Raw genomic sequence first — 23,583 nt, forward strand, 5'->3', positions numbered from 1 at the left:
GTTTAAGAAGGAAATCTTCTATATTGAGTCTGAAATATCATGTCATATGAGAAATCAAAATTGCTATCCCCACTTACTAGGACTATGTCAGCATTTTTTTTTTTTTTTTTTTTTTTGTATTTAGTACATTAACATAATTTAGAAAGCAACTTTATTTGGTCCCCACTGTTCAAACTCCTTGAGCTGCAGTTTTAAAAAACCTTACTGAATTGTGCAACACAAGGTAATTGCTTAAATCCATTTACAAAGAATTCAAAGGAATTTAAAAAAAAAAAAAATTGCTGGGAACAAATTCACTATTTAAAAGCTAGTGAATATAGGACTGAATATTTATTCAGCCTTTTTAATAAAAGATTACAACCAGCTAATAATAATGAAGAAATGAGGGACAGCTATTTTTTAGCTCCTATTGAAATAAAGGACTTAAAAAATGATTGCTAAAATCACAAAGAGATCAGACTTTCTGATTTTGAATACTTACAATATTCTTTCAAAAGAAAAAAAAAAACAGAAAATGGAGGATGGTGATATAAATATGATTAAAACTTTCTTATTACCAATTTATAAGAAATATAGCTGAAAGAGATAAAAGTTAAAACACCACCATGAAAACCTAATCAAGAAAATCAGTGGAAATTTTTCAAATCTACCCAGTATCTTTACAAATGAACAGCAAAAGAGAAGTGAAGCTCAATAAAGGAATAAGAGATCTATCAGTCAACTGCAACGTAGATGACCTTCATCTCAATGCTCATTTAAACATTAAAAAGCATTTTTGTAAGATCTGAGGAAAACTATGAGCATAGACTACATGCGTATTATAAAGAATTTTCTGAGGATAAGCATGTTGTCAGTAAACAGTGTTCTACTTTAGAGATATCTAATAAATGTATCTAATAAAACATTCAGAGCTGAAATGTAAGTATGGAATTCGCTCCTTAAATAATTTGGCAAGCAAGATGAAACAAGGGTGATGGGGAATGAACAGACTGCTCCTAAAAGAAGACAGGCAGTACTGGTGATAGGCAAATAAGAGTCCAGGTCTTTCTATTGTAAATTTTTTTCCATTTTGAAAAGGTTTTTGTGGGGTTTTAAAATACCTATGCTGAGGCTTTCACGAACACTAAGTACTCAACAAGGTCAATCAACCAAGATGTTTGGATCTACATTTGTACAATACTTGATGTTTTGCCACTGCAAAGCTAGTGGTATACTGTATCAACCACAAAACTGAATTTGTCTTTCAAAGTATTGAGGCAGTAGTAACACATTTCATAAAAATAAAAACTGTATGTCCTTCCACCTAAAAAAAAAAAAAAACAAACCAGGAAATTTATTTTTGAATATAATTTTGCTTTGAAATTTCCTGTAAATATACTTTACCTCCCAGCAGTCTTAACAAGACATCAAAGCTTGACTATTTAGTGAACTCACATAGAAGAGAATATCAAGTTACAAAATGCTGCCTTTTCAGATACATTCTATAAAACTTAAGTACATGTACATAACTACATAAATAATACAGAAAATACAGTGTCTAACCTTTTGACTTTCCTGGGCCACATAAAAATTATAGTTAATTTGTATAAATAAAACTTTCCTATTGGGGCTGGCGAAATAGCTCAGCACACTAAGTGCCTCCTTAGGCAAGCACAGAGACCAAATTCGATTCCAGGCGCCTGGGTATGCTGAGCTGGCCACCAAGACTAGTCATGGTGGTGCATACCTGTAACCCCAGTGCAGGAGAGGTTGAAAATAGGATTGATTAAGAGCTGCGCAGTGAGACCCTATTCCAAATACATTAAAAAACAAAAACAAAAACAAAAAAAAAAAGACTTTTTTATATTTTAAATTATGTTGCAAAACAACACTAGTCCAAGTTTAGTATTTAAAAAAAGTCCACACTAGCTTATTAGTAATAAAACTCCTATTTTCACAGTACATATGCATGCAGGCATGAAATATTATTTGTGATCATTATTTTTTATTTCCCAAAGTTATATAAGATAATGTATCTGACAGATTCATTTTGATCCCATTTACTGGTTGTGAACCTTTAGGAGGTAGAGCAGCACCACATCAAATTGGCCCTATGAAGCTTTCCACTATAATATATGCAGTCTCTGCTCCAGCACTATGCAATCAAGTCATGAAAAATAGCAATAAAAGGAGATACAATACTAACCAGGGCTACATGGCAGCCCATGGGCTCCAGGTTAGACATGCCTATATAGAAAACAACCTAGAACTGGCCAAAAAAAAAAAAAAAAAAAAAAAAAAGCCTCTAGAATATTATTTCCCTTTCCTTTCATTTCTTCAGACTATCTGAAACTTGCTAGAACTTCTAAAAGTATCACATATTGACAAGGTAATTAATATATTTTATGCCTACAAAATGAAGCTAAGAAACTTCTGCTACAGCATAGGTAAAATTGTTTAATGAAGAATAGCTTGTAAAAACTGACATTATCTCTATAAAATGACCTACAAAGTATACTTATTGAAGTTCTTCAAAAGAGAACGCAAGATTCCATCTGTCATTACACAATGTCTACAAAACACTTCATAAGTGGTTTTCACAAATCACTGTATAGTAGTTCCTTAGTTATAGATACATCTCTAAAAAGTTTTCCATTTATTTTCTTGCAGTACGCTGGGGGATTGAACCAGTACACCAAGCGCTTATTCTACTGAGCTATCTCCCCAGCCCCTAAAAAGTTAAACCACGATCAAATGTACATGAAAAATGAGTGTTAAATTAAGAACAACTGGTATTTTTACCAATGCATGTGATTTTAAATTTAAAAACCATATTCTCAAGAAAGGGACTTGTAGTTCTGGTAACTTAAATATCTGGTAAGATATTTTGTTAGAAATATAACAGAAAACACAATTGACTAGCCTGGCTTTAATCAACTGTAGATATTTCACACATCAATACTTCTGACTAAAAGAGGTGAGAAGGAACCTATGACCTTGGCCACTTTATCACACACAAGCCTACTTCTCATGGCTTCTCAAAGCAGCTTCTGCCCTCAGTTTCCATGACAATTACCTAGTCTCACTCCACTGAGTATTTAGATTAGAAAAAAAAAAAAAAATTACTACTGGTCAACCCATGAGAATGTTGAAATATACCAATCCATGGGAATGACGTATTAATTTACTTGTTCAAAGTAAGTAAAATACAATACTTAGCAATCCGGAAGCCCTGGGTTTGGTCCTCTGCACCAAAAACAATTACAAAAAAGACTCAAATAATAATAATAATAATAATAATAATAATAATAATTATTATTATTATTATTATTACTGACCTTCCCAAAAGAAAAGTGCAGAAAGTTTACAATTTTCTCTATTTGGAGATGGATGTATCTATGCCCCTTTTTCATTTATTACCAGACTAAAGAGTTATTCTTTTCACAGATACTTCTTCCTAGAGCCAAACCATATGTTGTGAGATGTTCGCCAAAGAACAAGAAAGCTCCACAGAAGAGAGTCTATTCTCACTGAGTTCACTAGTGTAGTAAACCATTTGGCTCAGTAAACAGTACTTGCACCATAATACTTTTGTTAAATGCAAGTTAAGAAATTAGTAAATTAAGATTTACTTGCAAGCTTTCTTATTTTTAACAAATACTAATATCTTAAAGCCCAACAGTTCATTTGTCTTCTAAAACACACCTCAATCAGCCTTATTACTTACATCAATACACATTTCTGTCTCTGTCATGTCTTTTTATTAAAAACAGAGAATCAACAATGTGCTCTGATCTTATTTTTTAACAATTTTAAGAAAACAACAGAGTAACTACATCATAAACGAAGAAGATATGATTTACAACTTATTGTGCCACATTTAAATTAAATAAGACATTCTTTATGCTATAAATCTATATATAAGTTCTTAATGAAAGTCACACAGTATAATTTCAAAAATAAAGAAGCAATTCAAATTAGTGTCAGATGTCCAACACGTTAATCTGTAGTTGTTTTTTTTTTTTTTTTTTTTTTTATTACAGTAACAGGCATTCAACCCAGGATCTTTGCACTGAGCCACATCTCCAGCCCTTTGTAAATTTTACTAGCTCACTTAGTTGCCCAGGCTAGGCTCAAATTTGCAAACCTTTATGGCCTTAGCCTCCTAATGTTGGGTTACAGGTCATCACACCCAGTAATCTTGAGTATTAAAATACAATCTTTTCCAGTACTGGAAAAGTCTAGCTAAATTTTATTATCTGGTACTTTTATCTTAATATTATTTTCTTGCATTACATATAATCTGTAAGGTGTTATTTCAGCAGACAACATCAGAAAATAAAAAATGTGTGAGCTGTTTTTACTGTGGTTAAGAATTGAGTGGTCAAGACAGAACTTGGAAGCACTAACCACTGAAGAAACAAACACAAAAGCTACCCTAAGACATTCACAGGTCAAAAAATGGGAAATTATTTACCATTTCCAAATCTAGGAAGGGAAAAAAGGCTGTAATATTCCTGCCTGATACCACTTAGAACTCTAAAAATACAATATACTACCCTATAGTTTAAGACAAATATATCAAGAACCATCACAGTGAGTACTATGTCCAACACATTCTAAGAAGGGTTTCAAAACAAACTCACAACCACTAAAAAAGATTATGTGACACTAACCCTCCAATTTTATAAAGCACTAAGAAATTCAAGTTATCTACCCAAGGTCACAAAGCTGTTACGTGGCAAAATCAAGATTCAAACCCAAGCAATCTGGGGGCAGAGCTACCTGTTAATCATCCTATTCTTCTGTCAAAGATAGAAGAAAATGTTCTTTTTTCATGACAGTTAACAATACAATGCCAAGCTCTAATCTTTGTGCTATGTGACTCACGTGAGCAGAAGACCATTACTACACAATTAACAGGACCTTGGGAAAGGAAAAAAAAATATGTTAACTGATGGAATGACTCAACTAATGGACATACACTAATATTCTGTTGAAAACTTTTCAGTTGCTCAATCTTCAGTAAACGTCCATAAAGCAATTACAATACTACTTAATATATCAATGTTATCATTAATCCAAACACAGGAACCAAAAACTCATGGCAATGCTCATCTGAAAGGAATATTAACTGATTCTGTCAACAATTGGGATCTCATCTCAAAAGAAATCCCCAACAGAATAAAAAGAAAACCAACAAATTGAGAAAACATTATAGCTGACTGTACAACAAAGGCTTTCTATCCAGAATGTATTAAGAATTTAAAATATTCAGGTTCCCCAAATTCAAAGACCCAGTCGTAAAATGGAGGGGCTAGGAGATAGCTCAGTAGAGTAAGAGCTTGCCTGGCAAGTGCAGGATCTTGAGTTCAATCCCTGGTACTGCGGGGGGAGAAGAAAAAAAAAAGGGGGGGGCATCTGATATGGATAAACATTTGAAGAAATACAAACGAAAAATGAAAAAAAAAATAGTTCAGCAGATTAAAGCACCTCCAAGCAGGCTCAGGGGCCAGGGGTTCAATCCCTGGCCTGCTATGCGAGCCTAGCCCCTGGGGTATGCTGAGACAGCAACTGAGACCGGGCGTGGTGGTACAAACCTGTAATCCCAGCTCTTGGGAGGTTGTAAACAGACAGATCACTATGAGTCTGATCTAGCAGTGAGACCCTTAACATTCTGTAGACCCTTCCCTAAAATACACGCACACAAAAAAAGAAATGCAATTAAAACAACACTGAGATTCCACCTCACCCCAGAAAGAATGGCTAACATTAAGAAGTCAGCTAATAACAAATGCTGGAGGGGTTGTGGGGGCAAAGGAACACTTCTCCACTGTTCAACGGAGTCCAGAATGGTACAACCACTATGGAAATCAGTGTGGAGATTCCTTAAAAAGCTAGAATTGGAGATCCTACTCAAGTCAGCTATTCCCTTTATGGGTATTTTTCAGAAGAACTAAAAACATCATACCACAGCAATACATGTGCACCCATATTTACAGAGGAATTATTTGTCATGGCTAAATCTTGGAAATGACCCAAATGCCCCTCAACTAAGAAACAGAGAAAGAAAATGTGGTATTTTTACACAATAGTGTATTATTCAGCTATAAAACAGGATACATTTGAGGCGTTTATTGATAAATGGATGCAATTAGAGACCATACTCTTCAGTGAAATAAATCAGAACCACAAGTGGAAAAATACTATAGTCTCTTTAGTGTGAGAACCTGAAAGAGAAAATAAAATCTGAAGTGTGCAATAGATACTAGGAAAAGGTAATGAATCTATTCAAAAGGAAAAAATTACTCAGTTGAGAAGGACAGAAGAGGAAGCAGGGAAAGAGATATATGTATGTATATAGGATGGCTTGGATAATGATACTGTGGATTTCTGCTCGTCTAGGGAAAGGAGTAGTTAATGCTTAATTTATTTTGTCTCTGGTTTCCCAATTGTTTGTTTGTCCTTATCTTCTTAATTTCTCATATATTTCTTTCTCTTTTTCTTTTTTCATCTAATTTTGCATGCATATATCTGGTAATATGAAGAACTAGTTGGAAAACAACACTATGTGTCACAACAAATACTGTGAAAATCACACTATTTTGTTATACAACATTCTGTATCACCTAAAATTTTTGTTTTAATACCATTTAGTACTCTCTTTAAAAAAATAAAAAATAACTAATTCTGAACATGCCAATTTAAGATTCGACTTTTTTAAAAGTATATTTAAGAACAATGTCTAAAACTGATGAAGGAGAACTGAAAATATCTTTAAATTCAACTGAAAGAAAAGTTATAAGAACAAGAGACACTTTCCGGTCCAAACCCAGGCGAAGCATGAGATCCTCTTCCACCCCACGCCCACCCTCCCAGTGAGTGAGAACTTCTGCCTCATTCTCAGGACTCCAGATCCAGCCCTAGTCCAGGCCCAGTGAGTGTGTGGGAGAGGTTCCCTTCTCACCTAGTCCCCTTGTCCCCTTCAGACTCAGCTCAGGCCTAGCATACAGGGCCTGGGGTGAAACTCTGTAGCTGCAGTCTCTGCAGACAAAGTAGGGTACAGAACCACCCAGCTAGTCCAGAAACAGAACATCCTGCCAGAGGGGCACAACAGGTTCACTCCCAAGGGTGCAAACAGGAAGGAGCTGAGCACAGCAGCCAGACCCAAGCCAGTCACAGCTGGATAAATTCAAACTTTGTAGATCTGCACCTGAACTTCAGTAGGTGTTAAGGTTAGAAATGCACCAAATCTCTACAACAAAGGTCAGAAGACAGTGCTATACAAAATGACAAGGAGAAGGAGCAAAATGCAATCTCAGACCCCAAGCCTACCGAAAACAAGTGCAGAGGACACTAACACAGAACAAATTGGGAATCAAACAGCTGAAATCAATGAATCAAGAGCCTCTAAAATAAATAAACTACAGAAAGGTATAGAGAAAATAAGATCAGAAAAACAAAAAGAAATCCCTGAATTAATAGCATCTGTAGTAAAGAATCAAATGCAGAAACATATGGAGGAAAACCAATGCCAACCCAGAACAAGTGCAGAAGACACTAGCTCAGCTGAAATGCATGAATTAATAGCATCAAAAGTAAATAAGCAACAAAAGAAAGGTACAGGGAAACTCAGCGCGGAATTATTTTCTGAAATAAATCTTTGAACTCATAGCATCTGAAGTAAAGAATCAAATACAGAAACATAGGGAGGAAACCCGATCTGAAAAAAATGGCAGTAAAAGAAAAACTGCTTCTAAAGAAGACACTGATAAAAAAATAGAAGAGATTAGAAACATGATGCATTCCTTCAATGAGTAATACAGGAAAGAAATAGATCACAAGAGGCAGAGTCAAAGAGATGTAGAGGAACTTAAAAATCTCAATCACAAGTTTGCAAAAAAGTTTGAGTGAAAGTGACGACAGAGTTTCAGATCTTGAAGACGCTGGTGCAGTCGGTGAAAAGGTAAGAAAAGATCTCTTAAAAATGAGGATGCAGGAAAAAAATAATCCATCACTTGCAAGACAATGCAAAGATGAACACTGTGAGACTAACAGATATCAATGAAAATGAAGAAGTCAATACAAATGACATTAAAAAAAATACAGGCAGAAGTAATAGCAGAAAACTTCCCAAATATGAGGAAACAATCTGTCATCCAGGTAACCAAAGCATACAGAACACCACATAACCTGCACCTAATTAAAAACACACCAACACATATAATAGTCAAGATTCTAGAAATCCACCAAAAGAATATACTGAAAGCTACTAGAGAAAAGAAGCAGATCACATTCAAAGGAAAACCCATCAGAATTATGGTCGACTTCTCTTCACAAACCATGAAGGCAAGAAGATCATGGAGCAGAGTACTTCAAATCCTCTATGAAAACGAATTCCAGCCCAGACTACTATACCCAGAAAAACTCTCTTTCAAATTTGATGGAGAAGTGAAATACTTCCATGACAAAGAACAATTAAAGAATTTCATGCTGACAAAGCCAACCCTACACAGGCTCCTGAAAGATGTTCTAGACAGAGGTCAAAAAGATCAGAACTCCATGAACGAAAACAAAAGCAACCAACTAAATAGGACAAACAAACACAGAAGAAAAAGGAGTGAACGACAACAGGTAAATAGCATGTCAATTATAAGTCAATACATCAAAATTATAACCATCAATGTAAACGGACTCAATTCACCAATTATGAGAAATAGACTGGCACAGTGGATTAGGAAACAAAACCCAACAATATGCTGTATACAAGAAACACATTTAACTCATAAAGAAATTCACAGGCTGAAAGTCAAAGGATGGAAAACAATACTACACGCCCCAGCACATCAGAAAAAAGCAGGGGTGGCAATCCTATTCTCAGTCTCAACTTCAAACCAAGAATGATCAAGCAAAATAAAGAAGGCCACTATATACTGGTTAGCGGAAAAATTCAAGAGAAAGAGGTAACAGTCATGAATTTGTATGCACCAAACACGGGAGCACCCAACTATATAAAACAAATCTTAATGGACATGAAAAATCTAATATCCAATACCACAATCTTAACAGGAGAACTCAACACCCCCTTATCACAAAAAGATAGGTCAACCAGACAAAAAATTAGCAAAGAAGTAACAGATCTGAAACAGACCTTGAAACAAATGGGCTTAGTGGACAAATACAGAGTGTTCCACCCAAACACAGCTGAATACGCATTTTTCTCAGTTGCACATGCGTCATTTTCTAAAATAGAACACATACTGATCCATAGGTCATGCTTAAGTATATGCAAGAAAACGGAAATTATCCCATGCATATTATCTCACCACAGTGCAATGCAACTGGAAATAAACGAAAATACAAACCAGAAAAATCCCCTAAAATACAGGCAAATTGAACAACACCCTACACAGCAACCAATGGGTTACAGATGAAATTAAATAAGAAATTCAAGAATATCTACAATTCAATGAAAATTCAAGCACAACCTATCGGAATTTAGGGGATACAATGAAAGCAGTTCTCAGAGGGAAATTCATCGCTGCGAACTCACACAATAGGAAAACAGAACAGGAACAAATAAACACCCTAATGCTGCACCTCCAACAACTAGTAGGAAGAGCAAACCAAACCCAGAGCCCAAAGACGGGAAGAAATCATAAAGATTAGAGCAGCGATTAATTCAACTGAAGTTAAAAACAGTTCAAAGAATTAATGAAACAAAAAGCTGGTTCTTTTAAAGATTAAATAAATAAGCCCCTAGCTAACCTCATCAAAAGGAAGAAAAAATTCAAATACAAGCAATAAGGAATGAAAAGGGCGTAATTACCACAGACCCAGTGGAAATTCAGAAGATTATCAATAGCTACTTTGAGAGTCTTTACACTCACACAAAAGAAGACACAGACAAAATGGACAGATTCCTAGAAAAGTACAAATTACCAAAACTGAATCAACAAGATATAATGACTCTCAATAGCCCAATAACAGCCAATGAAATATGAGATGTAATAAAAAACCAACTGACAAAGAAAAGTCAAGGTCCTGATAGATTCACTGCTCAATTCTACAAGAAATTTACAGAAGATAGAGTCCGAATATTCCTCAAACTCTTCAGTGAAATTTAAAAGTAAGTAATCCTCCCAAAATCATTGCTGGAGGCAATTATTATACTGATACCAAAACCAGGGAAAGATGCAACTTAAAAAGAGAACTACAGGCAATCTCGCTCATACACATAGATGAAAAAATCCTAGCAAATAGAATACAGCAAATCATCAAGAAGATCATACACCATGACCAGGTAGGATTCATCCTAGGGATGTAAGGATGGTTCAATATTCAAAAATCTATAAATGTAATACACTATATCAATAGAGCGAAACTAAAAACCACATTATCATCTTAATTGATGCAGAAAAGGCTTTTGACAAAGTCCAACACTCATTCATGTTCAAAGTCCTACAGAAAATTGGAATAGATGGCCTCTACTTCAATCTGGTAAATCCCACGGACTAACATAATTCTAAATGGGGAAAAACTGAAATCTTTTAATCTTAGATCTGGTACAAGACAAGGATGTCCTCTATGACCACTCCTATTAAATACAGGTCTGGAATCATTAGCTACAGCCATTAGACAAGAGAAAGAAATAAAAGGAATAAGAACAGGTAAAGAAGAAGTTAAATTATCATTATTTGCAGATGACATGATACTTTACTTGGAAGACCCAAAAAACTCCACCAAGAAGCTACTAGAATTAATACAGAAATTCAGTAGCATAGCAGGTTATAAAGTCAATACCCAAAAGTCAATAGCATTCCTCTACACAGACAACAAACACACTGAGAGGGAAATTACAGAAACAATACCTTTTACAATAGCACCAAGGAAAATGAAATACCTTGGAATTAATCTAACTAAAGAAGTCAAAGATCTTTTCAAGGAAAATTACAGTACTCTGAAAAAAGAGATCTTAGAGGATTTCAGAAAATGGAAAGATATTCCATGCTCCTGGACAGGAAGAACCAACATCATGAAGATGGCCATACTCCCAAAATTGCTATACCTATTTTATGCAGTTCCTATCAACTACCACCAACATGCCTCCCAGACCTAGAGAAATCGTTCCTAAAATTAATTTGGAACCAGAAAAGACCTAGAATAGAAAAGGTAATCCTGGGCAACAAAGACAAGGCAGGAGGCATTACAATTCCTGACTTGAAATTTTACTATAAAGCTACTGTGATAAAATCGGCATGGTACTGGCAAAGAAATAGACCTGAGGATCAATGGAATAGATTAGAAGATGCTAAAGCCTCTACAAACACACTCAGCCACCCTATCTTTGACAAAAGGGCTAAACATACTCGCTGGAAGAAAGATAGCCTCTTAACAAATGGTGCTGGAAAAACTGGCTCTCTATATGCTGAAAACTAAAAGTTGACCCAGGTCTATCACCATGCACTAAGCTAAAGTAAAAATGGATTGAAGATCTAAACAATAAAACAGAAACACTAAATCTCCTGGAAGACAAAGTAGGAGGAACTCTTGAAGACACAGGGGTTGGCAAAGAGTTCATGAACAAAAAAATCAAACTGCATGGAAGACATGTGAAAGAATTAATAATTGGGGCCTCCTCTTATAGAGAAGTTTTTTGTGCATCAAAAGAAATTACCAACAGCGTGAAAAGACAACCCACAAATTTGGAAAAAAAAAACTTGACAAGTAAGTATTCAAAGGTCTGCTCTCTAGAACTTAATAAAGAATGAAAAACATCAGGGTCCCAAAATTTAATCATCCAGTCCAGAAGTGGGCATCCAAGAAGAACACACACTGCTCAGGATGAAATTAAAGCAGCGGATAAATATATGAAGAAATGTTCCACATCACTGGTCATCCGTGAAACACAATTAAAACAACATTGAGATATCATCTCACCCCAGAAAGAATGGCTATCATAAAGAAATCACCCAACAAATGTTGGAGAGGCTGTTGGGAAAAAGGAACACTTCTCCACTGCTGGGGGGAACATAGACTGGTGCAACCATTATGGAAATCAGTGTGGAGACTCCTTAGAAAACTAGGACTGGAAATCCCATTTAAACCAGCTATTCCCCTACTGGTAATTTTCCCAGAGGATCTGAAAACATCATATCATAATGGTATTTGTGTGCCTATGTTTATAGCAGCACAATTTGTGACAGCAAAATCTTGAAAACAACCAAGATGCCCGTCATCTGAGGAATGGATGAAAAAGATGTGGTATTTTTATACAATGGAGTATTACTCAGCTATAAAGAATGATAAACTCGAAGCCTTTATATTGAAGTGGATGCCACTTGAAGATATACTCATAAGTGAAATAAACCAGACACACATGTGTAAATACTGTACAGTTTCCCTAATATAAGAACTCAAAAGAAGAAATACAATTTGAAAGGTATAATATAATTAAAAGGAAAGCAAGAACTTGAGGACTAATTAAGAGAGAGAAAGGAGAAGAGCTAGGAAACATGACAGTGGCAAGCCACACAGTTATATGTAGAAGATGGGTAAGGCAATGATCCTGAGAATCTTCAGAAGATTTTTGAAACTAGCAGTTAATTGGAAGGATTCTCACCCTGACTAACTATATATACTGACAGCTGTGAACTAAGCAACTGCACTAAAGATGGCAATTTGTAATAGCAGGTGCATGCTTAGAGTGCCTGTCATTTTGGTCTTCTGAATACATGCTGCTGGTCATGACACACCAGTTGCTGCCACGCTGTCTCTCAGGTAGATGATTGTTTAAAAAGGAAGTGGGTAGTGAATGAAGGCAGGAGACAGGAAAAGGAGCGTTGTGGAACTGTCCTGCTACAATGTTGTATATCGTCAGATTTCTGGACTTATGTGTAAACATATGTAATTATTCCTATTTTTAAAATATCCTTTTTTTTTTGGTCATATACTGTAGGGACTTAAATTTGAACATATCAATACTTGATGAAAAATATCTTTTCCATGTTATGCCTAAGATGTTTGATATTCAGACAGATAGTGCGGTTAAACTCAACAGCCTAGGTTGTATGGTAATAACAATACGCTTCCTTTCTGGAGGGTTAACAACCTAAGTCTATAGACCAAAAATTAGAGAAAAAGGAGGGCTGCAAGGAAAGCCAACATTTTGGCCCTAGCCTTCCAAGGTCAATTAAGATTCAGGACATATGGGAACTTTTTGTAACATCATGTAACTCAATTGTGTCTCAAATTTTCTGATCAAGGAGATTATAGGGCCAAAGAGGAAAGTGATCGATGATGTAGAGTGTGCCTAAGGAGAGTCACATGGAGAGAAAACATTCTCTCAGGCTTCCTCAGAGAGCAAATTAGCCAAGCAATGGCCGTGACTCATCCACATGGCTGACATTGACACAGGATCTACAGTCTGAGGTACAGGGTCTCAGGATAAATCCTGAGGGGATTTGACTGAACTTATCAGATCCAAAAGCTACAATTCTTGTTACATAGGTCTTGCTTTATCTTCGTCTTATCCATCGAGCAGAAAAGTATAAACACTAAGTATAAGAAGTAAAGCCATGGTGTTATGTTGAGCTGTAGGGAACTCAGGTCAACAACTTCTGACATTGCCAGTCAAGCAGAAGACCCAATACTATTATGGTCTACTGGACTATTTTGGAATATTTTGCTGAGTTCATACACCAATATTTAAATGACGAACTAAACAAAAAAAGGGGACACAGATGAATGACCATTTTGTACCTGTGTATTCAAAATGGTTAGGATAGATATACAACTACATTCTCTTTATTTAATGAGTAGAGGGATTTGTTCTAATAGTGTCTGTAAATACAATATCATGTCTGCATCTTGTACAACAAATAATCACTAGGAAGACAATATGCAATGTGTTTATTGAAACTGTCCTACCAATCTGATTTGAAATTGTCTCTATTTGTTTCTCAATAAAACTATGGGAAAAAAAAATAATAAAGAGACAATATGACTAAGGGCCATTTCATTAAACTCATAGTTCCAGAGGCCATGGGTGGAGGGTCTGTCAGAGAGAGTGAGCTATTCAGCTCGTGGGAGGGTTTAACTGAAGTTAGATGAAATGCTGAGAAAACAACAAGGAATGAAGTCAAGACACATTGTTGGTTTGATAATGGTTCCTACGTTCCTCAAAGTGATTCAATCTATCACTTGATAGGCCTTTCCATGTATCTTTGTTTTAAATTGCTCTTCTTAAGGATTTTAATCCTCAGCAATGAAAATCTAGTTCTTTGTTTTTGTATTGCGAATCAAACTAAAGACCTTCCACTTGCTAACCAGGCACTTGTGCCACTGAGCTACATCCCCAGTCCTATGATTTTTTTGTTTTTTGTTTTTTAAATCAGTCCTTCCTACTCAAAAAACTAGTGAAATATAATCTTCCTAACAACAACATTTAAAGCAGATACTCGGTATTTACTAAAGTAGCAAAACAATGGCAGGAGGAAAACACAAACAATATACTTTAAAGATGTCTAGAAAACTTCACAATTAAAGACAAAATAGTGTTGAAACCAGCTCTTAAATGATAAGCCTCCACTTGAGCAGATTTTCTTTTAACTGTACCAATGATTTCAAAGTTATTCATTTGATCAATTTCATATGTACCATTATCAAAACAAGCATCTTAGATTTTTTCAGGCTTTTAGTTGCATATTTTCTTTGTTACAACAGGATAGTCTATTTCCAGTAGCAGTTTTTCAAGTGTGAATACCAAAGTAAGTTAACAAGATGAAGTAACTAATACTTTGTAGTTCCTATATGAAAAATAGTAATTAACAAAGAGAAAAATCAGAATATTTAAAAAAAGGTTTCTAAGTTTTTAATTTAGTCTACTTTATATATAAAAGATCTAGAACTTAATAGGATGAAAAAGCCAGAGTAAATCACTTACATGAAAACTAGTTTTATTTTCAATGCTTACCTTCTTTTTATCCCTCATTGAGCCTTTTCCTCGGACCATTATTTTACATCCAGTTTCTGCTTCAAGCTGTTTAGCTGTAAGCCCTCTCGGTCCAAGGATTCTCCCAACAAAATTAAACTGAGGAGGAAAAAAGTCATAAATTATTCACTTGCTGCAATTTATAGCTCTTACAATGAGTTTCACATACTCCATATATACTGAAGTTTAAAAATTTTAAATATAACGTAGAAGTAAATTCTTGCCAAGTCTAGGAATAACTTATTTAACTCGGTATATTAAATTGCCTACCTATGCGTAATATGTACCAGAATATATAAAAAAGATAACAAAATATTAAGCACCAGCCAAGAATGGAAATCCTTTCTACAAAATTTCAGACTATCTCATCCAAATGACAATGCTGAAAGAATTTTCATTAGGATAAGTAGTTATCACTCATTTAATAGAAATTCTTAGGAAGAAATTATTTCATTTTCTAAGTAGAAAAGTTACAATTTTGAATTGGTTGTTAAAGCATGGGTCAAAATCTGGGTTCACTCTGTACTAAATGTGTAAGTCTTGGATGTACATACACATTTTTTCATCACATTTCCTGAACACATTTTTTTCTCAGTTTTCCATTTCTACTTTAAACTCACACTTTTATTTTTGCACATTTCCAAATTCTTTCTATGAATAAGACATATATATATATATATATATATATATATATATATATATATATATCAGTGTAAACAAAAATTTACCATCCCTCAACAAAAACTTCTAGCATTCATATACAGTACAGGTATTTTTAAAGGCCCACAGGAAGGATAGATTGACTTCTATTTCTACAAAGTATATCTTCCTCATTCCCACATCATCCACATTAAAAAACACAAAGAATGAGTGCCTATCATCAGTCCCACAAAAACTAATGAGTGGTATTTACTTAATCAAATAAACATTATTCTTATCCATACAGCTTCCTACCTTTTCTTGTCTTGAATTTATCTAACTATTTGTGTTTCGTTACATAAAGGTAACAGGCTGCAAGCAAAGTCCATTTTTAGGAAGACATAAGCTGTGTACTTCCTTCACCCTCTGTACTCCAACGGCTCTTACTCTGTCTCACCAAGTGGCACACCTACACTGTCATATATTAGAAATGTGACTCTTAGATGAAAACATAGATAATGCACATTATCTTTTAGAAAAGGAGTCACTCCTCCCCTAGGTTTTCATGCAACTTCTATTATTCCCAAGTTGAGACTCACAACTTCTGATCTATAGGGACTTGATCTACCTCAATAAGACCCAGATTCCAAGCCTTTATTTATGTTGTTGCCCAGTTTCTCACTACACATACTTCATGTACCTCTTTGCTGAACCTAAGTCTCATTTGTTATTGTTTGTATATAATATATGAACACATAATTCACCTTCCTATATCAATCTAGTACTTAACAAATTTGTTTCTTCATTTTTGTGTCTCATAAATTTTCTGTATGTTCTTTTGGGTTATTTATGAAAATATATTACTTGCAAATAATGACACTTCAATTTCTTTATGTAATTTTCATTTCTTCCTGCTATTCTTATAGTACGGGCCATCACACCTTACAATCAAAACCAAGTAAAAAACTGTTAACATCTTTGACTTGCTCCAGATTTTAAAAATAAAAACTGTTAATAGCTCACTGTGAAGTCTTGAGTAATCTGTAGACACTTTTTTGTGACAGCCTTTTCTACACTACACTGACTTACAACTGTCAGATGTTAAAGCAACTTACATTTCTAAAATAAATTTAACTTGATCATAAGGCAATATTGTCTTTACTGAATTCGTTTCCCAACACTTGGATGATGTATTTTTAAAAATATACATTCACAAATGGAGCTGAGCTTTAATTTCACATTCTCATAACATCGCTTTTAAGTTCTGGCAACAAAGTTATTCTGTTCTCAATACAACAATGATATAACCAGGATTTTTCTACTCTAACACCACCTGACCACAAGAGTTTTCTGTGTGGGAGGTTTTTATTACAGCATCAGTGTAATTCATTATTTTCCATTCCTTGGAATTTTGATACACTGTGTCTACCTAGAAATGTCTATAATGCCTAAATCTGGGTTAGACTGATTTCAAAATAAGTCACAATTTTCCACCATCTTGTACTTTTTCATTTGCAATGTAAATTTCCACCTGTTCCTGCCTCCTGAATCGAGGATAGCTCTGTGCCCTGCACTGGCCAATACAAAGTAGTAGAAAGAATGATGTGCCAGCATCATGTGGTTTCACTTTTGGACCCTTATTTCTCCTATGTAGAGAACTTTGGTCCAGCCTGTTGGAGAAGGAAAACAAGTAGGTAATCATTAATATCCACAGCCACCAACTCTGCAACACAGAACTGTCTTGTTGATACACAGCTAACTATAGATATAGGCCAGATCTTCTCTGTTGAACCTAGCCAGAGCAGAAATTCAAAAGTTGATTTAAATATTACAGTTTAGAAGGTGGTTTATGCAGCATGAATTAGATGATATATTGTTTCTCTTCATTTTGTTTTTGTTTTTTATTTTTGGGTTTGTTTTTTTTTTTTTACTCTTAGTTGCCTTTCATTCCTTGTATTCCCTTTGCATTTTTTTTTTCAAAGTTTTATTGACAAACAGATAGCAATGAGACAGTTTCAAATCAAATTGGAAGGACAGTTTCAACAAATAATACACTGCATATATTCTTCTTAGTGGTTAATTGCTGTACAAGATGCGGACTTGTGATCCTATTTACAAACACCATTAGAACAAATCATTCTATTCATTAAGAGAATGCAACTATATATCTATCCCAACCTCTTTGAATACACAGATACAAAATGGACATTCATCTGTATACCCCATTTTTTCTAAGTTCTGTTATTGAATATTATAGGTGTGTAAACTCAGCAAAATATTCTAAAAGGGTCCTGTAGCCTATAATAGCATTGGGTCTTATATTTAACTGGCTCCCTTTGCATTTAATCTGATACTTTTTCCAACTTTTTTGGAAGTCGATGGTTTTACTTATTGTACCCTTTTTAAAATACAAAGTATACACTTAAACATGTAGTATTTGTACTTCTACACTATTTTTACCTATGCGCCCTAAGTTGACAGGCAGTATTTTCATTAAAATTCACATAAAAAGTTAGCTGCTGAATATTTAAATTTATTTTTCTCATTTCAAATATAAGAACTTCTACTTTAGTTCTGACTTCTAGCTTTCCACAATGTAAACAGAAGATACACTATCTAAAATATTAGCCCTTTTTTTCAGACTTGCTTTTCAGTACAAGGTCAGTCAACTTTCATAAATACTCTGTGAACACTTAAAAAGAAAGCAAACTAACAACGGTTAAGTCAGCTGTTTCTGTATTATTGGGGAACCAACTAGGGCCTTGCTCATTTTAGACAAGCACTCTACAAGTTTTATTTGTTCTTTCACTTCTAAGTTTGTTTATATGCTTAGAAGACATGTTACATATAAAATCGTTATTTTTCCGTCAAAATGTTATCTTTCTATCATTATAAAATAGCCCTCTCTATTTTCAATAATGGCTTTTGCCTTTAAAGAATATACTAAAATATTAATACAGAGATATATAAATTTTTGACTTTTTATGATGTGTATTTGATTCCATGACATTATTTTCAACTATTTTTTGTTTGTATATTTTAAAAGGGAAGCACATGGATAGCATCTAAGTGAGTTTTGTTTCTTTACCCAACCTGTCAAGTCTTTGAAATCTGTCCATTTATATGGTTATATCTACCTTTTTATTGTTTCCTACATGTCTTAATTCTTTAATATTCTTTTTATTTCTTTACTCCTTGACTCTGTGTGTGTGTGTGTGTGTACACACACATGCTCACGCATATGTGTACTGAGGAGGGTTTGAAACAAGCACTTTTTAAAAAATTTCCTTTCTACTATACCTTGAGTCACGTTTGTTTCCCCATGCTTTAAAACATTAATTTCTACTTTTACACATTTTATGTATAGACTCTAGGATGCATAAATTACTTACCCCCAATCTTCTATATATCCCATTAATTAGTCTTCAAATGCTACCTATATTTTCCACTCAATATTAACACTAAGTACAAATCTACCATTTCAGTTGTTTTTTATTCTTATCTGCATAATCAACTTTCCAGTTAACTAGAATCATTTTTCTTTTGCCAGAAAGATGTTGTGTTCAGTGGCCAGAGAAATCTAGCTCAATGTTCATTTTCCTACATACCTTAAAGAGTCTATGCTCTGGATGTTACTGTGACTTATTTACTTATTTATTTGGATATTAGGCCTTGCTACGTAGCTTGCGTTCATAATGATCCTCCTGTCTCAGCCTCCCCAGTGCTGGGATTACAGGCATGAGCCACCACACCTGGTTTCACTGGTTGGCACAGCAAGTGGTACCAGGGATCGAACCAGGGTCCTTGCTCTTGCTAGGCAGGCACTAAGACCACTGAGCTATCTCCCCAGCCCACTACTGTGACTTCTGAGAAGTGAACTGTAAGTTTTACTACTGCTTCTGTGAAGGTAATCTTTTCTCTCTTCTGGCTGCTTTTACAATTTCATTTTCACCACTAGTTTTTAGCTTTTTTAAATGTGACCACGTTTGATTTTCTTTACCAAAATTAGGGTTCAGTTTAATATGTCTTTGATTTTCTTAACTTTCAAAAATCTGAACCATACCTTCTGCCACAACAACCACTGTAGAACAGTAGCCATGGCCCTATGCTATCCCCCAGCCATGGGCCTCAACAAAGGCCACAAGGTGACTAAGAATGTGAGCAACCCGAGGCACATCCACCATCATAGATACCTCACCAAGCAAACCAAGTTCATGGGGGACATGATCCAGGAGGTGTCCGGCTTTGCCCCCAACAAGTGGTGCATCATGAAGCTGCTCAAGGTCTCCAAGAATAAATGTGCCCTCAAGTTCATCAAGAAAAGGGTGGGGGACACACATCTGCACCAAGAAGAAGCATGAGGAGCTGAGCAAAGTGCTGGTAGCCATAAGGAAGGCAGCTGCCAAGAAGGACTGAGCCCCTTTGGAATAAAGTCTTGTAGAAAAAAAACATCTGAACCATAGTCTTCAAACTCTGCTTCTGCCCTACTCTTATCATTCTTTTTTAGTGCTACTAACATTTTCATACAATTTTTATTTTTCATTCTCTCTCTTTTCCATCTCTTTGCCTCTTTACACTGACCATTTTCTTGTGAACTACACTCCAAATCTGTCAAATCCAACTGTGGAGTTGATACTAGTTAAGACACCTTTCCTACAGTTTCCATGTTTCTGCTTAATCCTTTGTCAACATACACTTAATGCAGCTCTTACAAATTCTGAGTATGATAATTCCAGAAGTTTCTATAAGGCTCTTTTTCTGTTATTGTTTCTTCAGTTTTTGTAAATGTCATCTTGCTTCCTTGTACAGTTGCTACTGTGCCAGAAAATAGAGTTAATAAATGACCTACGGAAATATTCTAAGGATTAAAATATGTTACCTTCCTCCAGAAAAGATACATGCTAGCTTCTACCAGGAATCTACAGTGACTTTATTAGCAACCCAAGATAACCTCAACACAATTTTCCTCATTAAGACAATTTTTAGTCAAAGCAGTCTCTGCTAGGATCAGGGACATTCTCAGTAGAAAATTACATAGGCAGTGCATACCCAGCTGTGTCCCCATCTAAATTTTGTAAAGCCAGGAAAGTGGGCAGTGTATAGATTATATAGTGTCCAATTTCTGTTGCCCAAAGCTTAGCTTCTGATCTGCCCTCTCTGAATTCACCAAACATATCAAAAGGAAAAATAGATCCCAAAACTCGTATCATATCTTTGATCACCTAGCCTCCTAAGGAACTGAAATTAATTATCTGAGGGATCTAGGTAACAGCATTATGTTCCACTTCATTACAGGTGTTCAGTTGGCCCAAATTATTGTCTTCAATGGCCCAAATCCACTGGCACTTTTAAAGAAGCTATTTTTTAATCTAAATAGATATAACATTAACACTGCTTCAGACATTGAAGAGCATATATACATATTGGAAGGCCTGAAGGAAAGAAAATAATAATCTTTCATTTTGCCTAGATCCATGTTCATCACTACTAAGATCTTCCAACTTTTCTGAAACTTGTTAACCTAGCTTATTTATACAGAGCTCTCTAAAACTTATCTTGCTGTTCCCTCAAATCAAACTAGAGAGACATAATGTCTATATATCACCACTCATTTCATTTAGTTCTTGTATTTTTCAGTAAAATGGAGAATAAATGGCCTTTCATTTTCGAGTTCAACTCAAAACATTTATTAAGGCTTGACTGGTAGTAAGGAATGAAATAAAAATCAGGAATTTAAAAGAGAAACTGGTGGACTGCCAACTGGTGGTCAACTTGTTACATCCAGCTGAAATGAACTAGTGTGGTGCTAGATATGGGAGGCCCATCTTGAGGATTGTTGCTAGCGGCATAAGAGGCAGAACTATAGAAGCTGCTGGAAGGCTATCAGGAATGCTGTTTGGAGAAGCTGCTGGAGGCTGCTGGTTCACTCTGTCATGTTCACTTTCCTGATGGACTTCACTGTTCTCATCAGAGAAAGAGCCCGAGACCTCCTTGTTCCTGAGAATGGCTATGCTTAACTTTTAAGGAGCTATGGTCCTCACCTTGAGCATCACTTCCCATTCAGGAGGGGAAAATGGTACCCTGCTCAGTCTCCTGAAAAAGCTTGTTGCACTGACTTTCCCGATGGGAACTCAGCTTCCTTCACCCTCAGAGGAGCTCGGGAACAAACTGTTGCTGAGGACTTTTTTTTTTTTTGGGGGGGGGGAGCCCTGGATCCTACTTTGAGCATATGGCTCCAGTTCAGATCCCTCAGCCTGCTAGCAGAGATGCTCCATCCCGATGACATAGACTTTCTAGCTTCCACCACCAACCTCTGGGCCTTCCCAGCACAGATCCATGAAACAGGCCTGCATGAGACATGATCATGGACTCTAGCCCTCCAGTTAAACTTGTGGAAGACACTGTTACAGGCTCTAGGTCTTTAGCTGGACGCAAGCAGCACATTACCATGGGATTGAGGCCCTTCACTGGATTCTCTGGCCTTTAACGTGTGAATACATTTCCTGCACTCACTTCTGCATATGACTCTCTGTGTGAATTTTATAAATTTACAAAGTGTGTTCTGCATTGTAGTACACCCCTTGCAAAACCCCAGAGTACAAAAGGAACTTTCCTTGCTCTTGAGACATATGTGAAAATGCTTTCCTTCTATTTGCCTCCCTGTTTTTAACCATTTAGCCATACCAGTTACTCTTGAATAACAGTCAAGCCTTAAACAGATCTGTTTCCAAATCAACTTATATGTTAGATATTTAAAATATATCCCTCCTTGGGCTGGGAGATAGCTCAGCCGCATAAGCACCTGCCTGGCAAGCACAAGATCCTGAGTTCAATCCTCAGTACCACAAAATCAATCAATCAATCAATCAATCAATCAATCAATCCCTCCTCAAAGGATCTGGAAAATATACTGTAAATGTAGATACTTTAACCACTAAATATTATGCAACTAGTTCTGACCTGTGTCCTTTGTCAAATGACATGCTAATTTCCAAAAAGTTTAACAATAATCATGTCTAGTGCTACTGATTACTGCTGATGACATTTTTAATGAAGCTTTCTCCAAAATGATAAAACCAGTTGGTCTACACTTTATGTCCACTGAGAGGCCCCCTTCAGCACATCCTGCTCTTTTGACATATTAAACCTCTGTTGCTGGAATCACAGCATTAACATTACATACAGGACACTTCCACCACAGCTAATTAACCCTACAATTATCACTTAATAAATTAAAAATGTTTTAAAACTAGACAAAACCAAAACTTGAATTTTTCATAATTTTAAAAACGAATTGCTAATGCCACCCAAGAAACAACACATGCTGAAGTGCACACCACTGAGATTCTAATGCAATAAACTGCTAAGGTCATTCTTCTCAAAATGTTGTAAGGACAGAATAAAAAAAAAAAATCATAGCAGCTGCTTTGTCTACTGCAACCAATTTCCAAGTTAATATCCTTTGCCTTGCATTAAAATGCACTCTACGTTGATTTATCATGCCAGTACTGCAGCTTCATTCAATTAAAACAATGTCACACTTTCAAAGAAAATCATTTCAAACAGCAAGAGCAAAGTGCAACTTTAAAAGCCAAAAGAAAAAGGAAAAAAAAATTTAAAAAGGCATTAAATCTGTTTAAATCTAGACCTTTTCTGTGGTTCACCAATTATACCTCTGCCAGGTGGCATGTTAATTCCCTAAGGGTTTAACAACAATCATGTCCAGTGCTATTCACTTCTGCTTACAACATTTAAGAGAAATGATAGCTTTCTCCCAAGGAAGAAATGTCAATTATGAAAAATCTTTCCACTAACCTTTTAAGAATTTTACAATTAAAGATAAAGATTACTCTAACATATTATCAAAATCAAGAATAAAAAGTGGACTTCCAAATGCATCTAAGTAGAATAAAATTTTGGAATTAAAAAAATTTAAAGAATATGTACTTCTTTGGGTTGCTTTTTAAACATGA

The 23,583-nt window shown here is 35.4% G+C and overlaps 1 protein-coding gene across 6 annotated transcripts in view; it reads right to left on the minus strand.

The window, feature by feature from the left end:
• Qki (QKI, KH domain containing RNA binding) overlaps positions 1-23,583 on the minus strand; it is a 179,057-nt gene that overhangs the window by 101,353 nt on the left and 54,121 nt on the right. For all 6 annotated transcript variants that reach the window (XR_002817675.1, XM_004639426.2, XM_004639425.2 and 3 more), the window contains exon 3: positions 14,954-15,070. Coding sequence is in view for 5 of the 6 variants with exons in the window: in XM_004639426.2 (XP_004639483.1) it covers positions 14,954-15,070 (117 nt within the window). In the remaining variant the exon portion in view is untranslated. The remainder of the gene's footprint in view (positions 1-14,953; positions 15,071-23,583) is intronic.

This window comes from Octodon degus, unplaced genomic scaffold (assembly GCF_000260255.1).
Source record: "Octodon degus isolate 3935 unplaced genomic scaffold, OctDeg1.0 scaffold00112, whole genome shotgun sequence".
NCBI classification, from domain to species: Eukaryota; Metazoa; Chordata; class Mammalia; order Rodentia; family Octodontidae; genus Octodon; species Octodon degus.